This window comes from Lates calcarifer, linkage group LG1 (genome assembly GCF_001640805.2).
Source record: "Lates calcarifer isolate ASB-BC8 linkage group LG1, TLL_Latcal_v3, whole genome shotgun sequence".
NCBI lineage: Eukaryota > Metazoa > Chordata > Actinopteri > Centropomidae > Lates > Lates calcarifer.
In genome coordinates this window covers 557,887-565,545 of record NC_066833.1, presented here as the reverse complement: position 1 = coordinate 565,545, position 7,659 = coordinate 557,887, and the positions used below count along the sequence as shown (strand labels likewise).

Below are 7,659 nucleotides of genomic sequence, written 5' to 3'. Positions count from 1 at the left end.
GAATGATTTCATATGTCATCCTGACTTGTTGCCAGGTGTGCTTTCTACAGGGGCTGTAGCTGAAAGTATTGTTAGAATTAAGTTACTATTTAACATAGGGAGGGAGAATGTCATTAACAGTGAGTAACAAGTCAAGTTCAGAAATATGGCCCAAGTGTTGTTGATAATACAAGTATCCTAATAATTTTCACATATTTTACATGGCCTTATACATTTCAATCACAAATTAAGATTCCTCTTGGACTTTGGCTAAAAACAAATAAAACTGTCTTAGATTAACAGGAGTTGTAATTGGCAGTTTTTTGGATATTGATCAGGGATATATATATATATATATATATATATATGTGTGTATATATATATATATAGTTTCACATCAGAGCAAACCACGTGTTCAAATAATTACTTTATTTAAGTTCACCCGAGTACAACATTCATGTATAAATGTTTGAGCTGGATTTATGTTTGCTTGTTGCTGAGACCTTCACAAACATACTTTCAGTTCTAATTTCACCAAGCAATCAACACTGAATTCTGAATTTATTTTCATCATGAATACAATATACAAACCATATTGCCACAATGAGGCCATTGAAACTATGTATGCTTCAAATCGTGTGCCCAGTGAATGGTAGTTTTAAGTCCATATTTTGGAAATGCAGAATTGTACATTAAGAATGGTTGATGGGCATCTTGTTGCACCTTTGTAGCATAAATACTTTAGTGTGGGCAGCTCCAATGGGGCATGCCATACTCCTTCAGTTATGTACAGTGTGTGGTAATACTGCGAGCAACCATAGGACTGAACAGCACAGAAATAACATCACCTGGATGAGCTATCAGTCCTGTACCTACACATCTCTGTGACTGTCATATAATCACTTCACAGTAAGACTTATATATTTGAGGAATATATTTGTTGCATTACAACTCTTCACTCTTCTACATCCCAGCTGATAATTTCCTCCTATCTCTCCTCCACTGTGACATCACACTGTTTGCTGCAAGCAGTCCTTGCTACCTCCAGAGGAACCTCTCCCTCCACACTTCTGTCATCTGCAATGATACTGATTTGGTGGTATATCTCCTCTGGTGGGTGGGAGTTCCGCATGTCCATGTAGATGGTGGAGTTGGGGTGTGCCAGCAGGTACTGGGAGAAAGAAGGAGGCTGATTCAGGTTTGTGTTAAATTAAATAATAAAATACCTGGCTAAACAATACAAATGAAGGGAACACTTAAGGGCTCTTACTGCATGAAAGACACTGCATAAAGACACACATGCATACTGTTCTCAGTATGTCAATTTTGTGGACATACAAGAAGATCATGTTTTGGTGATTTGACTTTAGGAGTTGAAGGTGAATCAGTCTTTAGAAACAACCGTGTACACACACAAATATAAGCAGATAGATATAAACATACACACCTCTTTAAAGTGCTGAGGCAGTGCATCTTTTGGACAAAGAAAGTTAGATATCCTTTCCCGATACACAACCGCGACCACCACCAGAGCCACTGCCATTGCCATGAAGACAAATGTCACTATTGCTGCAACCCAAGGAGCTGCTTCCTCTGCAGAAAAATCAGACCAAGGACAGCGGACGTAATCAGTATGTTTAGATTACTGCTACTTATTGTCATGCTGTGAACTAAGATTGGCTAATGAATGTTTTTTCCAGCCCCTTGAATACAGAGAATATCAATATTGCAGGTGTTTGTGTTTTTCTATGAAACTCATTTCTTTCTGCAGATATTAGCTCAGACTGATAAAGGTGGTAATGATAAAATACCAAATATAAAGAATCACCTCTCAGTTTAATGCAGTCTACCTCTAATGATCAAATTATCAAAAAGAACCATTAAAATTAAAAGAATCAGCAATAACTTTTATTAACAGGCTGAACAAGTAATTATATACCACTGCTGTTATGGTAATGTAACGTAACATCATGCGTCTTCTAACATTGTTTTTCTGTTTCCTGTAATGGCCATGAATGTGGAAATGGCTTAAACTAATGTTACAGATGTAAAATTGTTTCAAACATTTTAGTCGCTGATGCAAAAAAACACATTTTTTAGTGATTTTCCTAACTGCATATTACTCCAGTGATGAAATAAATCCATGACATGACCATTTTAAGTTTAAAGTCAAGTTATTCGATAAAGATACTGACTCTCCTGTTCAGGGAAAGATGCGTTGCTATATACACTGATTAAATTATTGATCCAATTTATTGGGTACACCTAGATAAAACTAATGCATTAGTTCCATCAATTCAGCAGGGCAGCAATAAATTTTCCTTTAAGGAGGATATAGTGTTCAGTTTTGTTGAATCTGTTTAAGAGAATGTTGATGTATTATAATGGTCATTTTGGAGGCTGTCATTTTTTGAGCTTTTGAACTGTACTGGTAGGTGTTCCTAATATTTTTGTCAATATTTTTGTCATATAAGTAGAATGAACAAAATATTAGGAACGATGAATAAATAAATAAATAAATAAAGGAATTGATAAATAAAAATCCTGCTCTGTAAGATACTTACCATTGGTGGTACTCTCACAGACAATGCCACTGAGCTTGCTGGGTTTGGGATTTCTCTCTGTGTTGATTTGGACTTGTATGCAATACTCGGTCCATGGGTCCAGGTCATTCAGAACCACCCGGTTTTGCTGTATATTGCTGATGTGTCTGGTCTGTAAGAAGCAACAGATTAGTAGTCAGGTGTGTGTGACCTGAGGAATCTGCATCACACCACAGAGGGAGAGAGAAAAGGAAGAAAAGAGAGAAATATACCAGGCTACAGATTATCATGACGCAATCTTATCCTGCAGCATAAAACATATGTCAAGTTTCTGATGGGATTTTGGTTTTGCAGCTTGGTAAATCTAAGACAGATATGGAAACTGTCAGCATGAAGGTGAAATCTAATGATTACCTCACACAGGCTTACACAGTACATAGTAACAAAATTAAATCACATCACAATGACATGCAGTGACACGGCCATGGACATGATAAATACTACAACAATATTATGACAATATATTATGTATGTGTGTTTTCTACACCAGTTTATCTACCTTTTCCCTCTGGCTGTTCTTCCAGTAGGTGATGTTGTAAGTGGCAAAGCTGTATACATTCCTGAGCGTTGAGACTGCAAAGACTGGATCTTTAATGCTGACTTCGATAGTAGCCCCATTGGAGAAGAGAGAGACATTGGGTGAACCAATGATGGCTGAGGAAGAAAGAGAGAAAGTGGTTAATATGACACAACGGCACAAAATGTGAAGAGGAAGCTGTTTTTCTAGAGCTAACAAAGCCAGGGTCTTCCGGCAAAAGGAAACAGAGTGAACATAATGAAAAAAACAGTTAGTTATCCCTCAGAACAAACAGTCTTCTATCTCTGCCTCTGCTAATTGTCATCACCTCTATGAGACATGCAACCTGCTCTGTTGTTTTTTGAACACTCCCAAGTTTTGTGTGTCTGTAAAATAATGGCAAAACAAAAAAAAGATTAAAGAAATATACTTCAGAGTGAGAATGTATTTTCCTCAAGAGTTTGAGGTTGTGGTTATGGTTGTTATGGTTGGTCGATAAAACCACAGCGGCAGTAATGTGTTTAGAATTTTAAGTTGTGTTTACAGAATAATTGTGCTAATTGCACTGCTTATTGAGGATATCTGGCTCCTTAGCTGCTAAATGCTTTGCTATGTTCACCACATCTCTGTGTCTGTCTGCTGCTGTTGGAAATGAGGTTGATGAGAGCAGTGAGACTGAACCAGAAGTTTCTGGCCATAAAAGTAAAACAATGAGTTGAAAGACAATAAAATGCTCAGAGGGGAACTGCAGAGTTTGGCTGCAATTTTCTGTGGGTCTGTCATTACAAGTGGCACCATTCATATCACACAGAATCACCTGTATTTCCAGATATGAGGTGCAATCAAAACATTTGGAGACTGTGCCTATAACAAGCAAAAACTGTATCTGATTTAAATTTGGCTGGCAATTCTGTAAGCAGGGTCAAACACCACCTGCGACTTGCACTTGGATCTGCTGTTTCAAAATGGAATTTGTCATAGGGAGCCAAACCTGGTGAGTAGGTTGGTTAAGGAGTGACAATTGGATTGGTGTGGCCAAAAAACATGCTCTTAAAAACCTGCTGTGAGCGGGTGCGTTATCATGATGGAGCACCCAGTTGCCATCATGGCACAGTTCAGGTCATTTGCGCTGAATGTGCTCCCTCAGACACCTCACAACAGTTGACAGTCTGACCCTGGGAAATGAATTCACGGTGCACAACCCTGCCAATGTCGAAAAAAACATGCTTAACCTTAGCCCTGACCAGTCTTGGATACTGCTCTGGGTCATAGCTGTAGCCCCAACTCTCGTCACTGGTGATGATCCTCAATATGAGGGTTGTTTCATCCTGGGCCTGTTGATGGAGATCCCCACAGACTTCAACACAGTGATGCTTAATTGTGAAATTGAACATGGGCACCTGCAAGTTGTGCGAACTGCAAATGTGTGTAACGCAGGCCCTGCCCCGCAACATGGAATACTGACTCACCAAAGTTACTGCTCATACCTGCAGCACGTGCATTACTGTTCCGTTTGTTCGCGAGGAACAGTCTCCAGACGTTTTGGTCTCACCTCATACAGTAAATGTCACTGTACACTTTTGTTATGAAAATGGACATAGGTGCATTTTTCAAGTTGAGAGCCATGAAAGACATTTTCTACTCACTATCTTTGTCCATGGTAATGGTGTTACTTTCCACCCAGGCAGAACTCTCTGACCCCAACTGCGCCCGCACTCTGCCAAAGTACTTTCCATACTCAATGATGGCTGGACGCATGGAAGTGTTGAGGCGAGTGAAGTCACAGTTGAGGGTGGAGATGTTCACACAGCCTACTCTGTAGGGTATGACTGAAGTACTGTGGACAAACATAATTCCAGGATTATAAATTTGCCAGTAGTGATTTCAGTTTCAAGTGTGCTTGTGATGACAACATACAAAAAAACATAGTGGAAAAACTCTTGCTGTTCAAATTTTAATTAGTGCAGCTTGAACCTTTTTAACTGTTGATTATATCAGCATAATTAAGCTAATCACTGTACATTTTGAAAATGCAGGAACACAGCACAAATGTCAATTAATTTTTGTAACTCAGACACATGAAAACACAGATTTGACACGAAACACAGATGTGTCAAATGACATTATCTGTTCACTGATGTTAGCCCAGTTTGCACTGTTTAAGTCATGGCTTGGCAGTAAATTAGCTCATTGTTCTTATACACTTTTGTCAGTGTAATGTGTGGGTCAAGACAAAACAACACGTTTGCTCAATGTGTTGAATGTGAATCAGTTCATACTGTAGTATACTAGATGAATCATTCCTTTCCTAGATGGGAGGGTTTTCTACAACACCACTCATATTGTTGATAAGAGGAACTATTTTTGTCAATGAAGTCTGGCAGAGGTATATAGCAATATTTTGCTCTTTAATAAAAAGGTCTGTCTCTGTAGGAATCCTATCCATAATGTCAGACACTTACAATAACAATCTGAGTCTATCACTGGCAAGAACAAACATAATAGAGGATGCATTTCATGCGACAAGTGCACCATTCATTTATATTGCAGCAGCTTCACAAGTGCACTTTAATAAAGTAAATGAACATTTTTGTTTAACTTTTAATTCATGCTGACCCTCAACCCTGGATAATTCTTGAATACTAGGGATGTTAATGAGTGACCCGTGACTTTATAAGATATGGAAATGAGTAAAGCTGAAACAATTAGTAGATTCACTTCCAACTTTTTCAGTGTAATATCTGTTGGTTTGCTTTGTCTTCTTTCTGTCTTCTAGTAAAATGAATGCCTTTGAGCTTTGGACTGTAAGTTGAATACAACAAACAATTTGAATATGAAAACAATTTTTTATGACATCCTGATATTTCATAGACTAAATGATTGCTCTATAAATCAGTATAATGAAAACAATCTATAGTTGCAGCCCTAGAAATCAGCTGTAGCTTTAACAAAAAGCGGTTTTGATGGCTGTGCAGCAAATTCAGAGATGGTTTATTGGTGCAGACTCACTTATACTCAGTTGTGTAGATCAGGCCACTGGCTGCCCCTTTGGGTGGATTCCATGTCAGCACCAGATTCATGTTGTAGGAGGTCAAGCGAACATTTGTGGGACTGCTGAGGATTCCTGATACCACTGCACAGTCCACATTCAAACATAACATGACACAAAATTTGTATTACTACAGACACACCGGATCCCACCAGCACACCCACCAGGAAACCATATTGTAGCAGTTCAATGCATAAAATCATGCAGTTACAGGTCAGGAGCCTCAGTTATTGTTCACATCAAAAGTGAATGAAGAAAAATTGTGTGGTGTGGTGTGATTGTTGGTGCCAGATGGGCTTGTCTGAGTATTTCTGAAACAGATCTCCTGGGATTTTCACACACAGTCTCAGAATGATGCCAAAAAAATACATCCAGTTAGAAGTCAGAAGAGAATAGCCAGATTGGTTGGAGCTGACAGAAAGGCTATGATTTCATGAGCCAGGTGTGCACTTGGAAAACTGTTTTTAAATTCCTAGTACAAATTACAGAGCCTCCTCAAAATCAATACAACTTTCATACATTTTAGAAACTTGATCTTAATCCTCCCAGCCTCTACTTGCAATTGTTTCACATTACTGTAATTTATTTTACATTTTAAATTATTTTAATCTTTTTGGAAAGTTTTTTTTATGTATTTTATTTTCAATTTTAATTTCTGTCTTCCCAAAATGTCTTCCCTATTACATTTCATAAATGAATTATGGTCTTGTCTTTTCTCTGTCTCTCTCCTTCTCAACAATTCTCTCAAGTATAAATAACAGGAGTTGACTTCATTGTCACCACAGCTGTGTCCCCAGTCACCAGATCTGAATCCAACAGAACACCTTTAGGATGTGGTAGAACGGGTGATTGGCAGCATGAATGTGTAGCTGATAAATCTGCAGCAATGATGTGATGCAGTCATGTCAACATAGAGCAGAATCTCAAAGTAATGTTTCCAAGATCTTGTAGAATCCAAGATGTTGAGAGCAGAGTGAGGAATAACCCAGAGTTAGAATGGTGCTCTTGATAAAGTGCTTGGAGAGTGGACATTTGTCATGATACAAAAAAAGTAATGTGATGATCTTATCAGCTGTACTGAACAAACCCACAGTGACAACATGTGCTGTTGTCTTACTTATGATCATCGCCCTGGTGTCAAAGTTCACTTCTCTCACCTGCGTTTTCAGTAGCTACATCATTACTACTACTAAATACTTTGGACTGACAGCTCCATTATGCTAGTTCCTGCTCCGCTCCAGTTACAGTAATACTCCGTGGACACCGTGTGTGTGTGTGTGTGTGTGTGTGTGGACACGCAAACACAAACAGTCTATAAAGCAAAAATGACATTACCTGTTGATCCGCATAGTGTTGAAAAGGTCAGGATAAAGGCCTGAAGTGTTGCTGGCATGTTCTCTGATGAAACGCTCTGCTGTCAGTTTATACTCTAGTCCAGGTGAGTGTGTGACAGTCTGTTTCATTTACCAACTGTGTACTTCCTGGTAGCTTTCAGTAACAGGAGGCGGGGA

General features: G+C 38.7%; 1 protein-coding gene across 1 annotated transcript; it reads right to left on the bottom strand.

Annotated features, from left to right (window-relative positions):
* Positions 1 to 393: 393 nt before the first annotated feature.
* LOC108897159 (interleukin-10 receptor subunit beta) lies at positions 394 to 7,659 on the bottom strand. The gene is made up of 7 exons (XM_018696624.2): positions 7,484 to 7,659; positions 6,109 to 6,232; positions 4,746 to 4,936; positions 3,082 to 3,236; positions 2,544 to 2,694; positions 1,427 to 1,572; positions 394 to 1,150 (listed from the first exon to the last, which is right to left on the bottom strand). Exons 1-7 carry the CDS (start codon positions 7,539 to 7,541, stop codon positions 968 to 970), a joined length of 1,008 nt encoding a protein of 335 aa, XP_018552140.1. The 5' UTR covers positions 7,542 to 7,659; the 3' UTR covers positions 394 to 967.

What these genes read in the sequence shown, in the direction of transcription:
- LOC108897159 (XM_018696624.2), bottom strand. Translation starts at nt 7,541, where the DNA reads ATGCCAGCAACACTTCAGGCCTTTATCCTGACCTTTTCAACACTATGC. An exon ending in CTGTGAGAGTACCACCAATG is followed by an intron (nt 1,573 to 2,543) that starts GTAAGTATCTTA and finishes ATTTTTCTGCAG; the next exon opens with AGGAAGCAGCTCCTTGGGTT. An exon ending in TGCCTCAGCACTTTAAAGAG is followed by an intron (nt 1,151 to 1,426) that starts GTGTGTATGTTT and finishes TCTTTCTCCCAG; the next exon opens with TACCTGCTGGCACACCCCAA.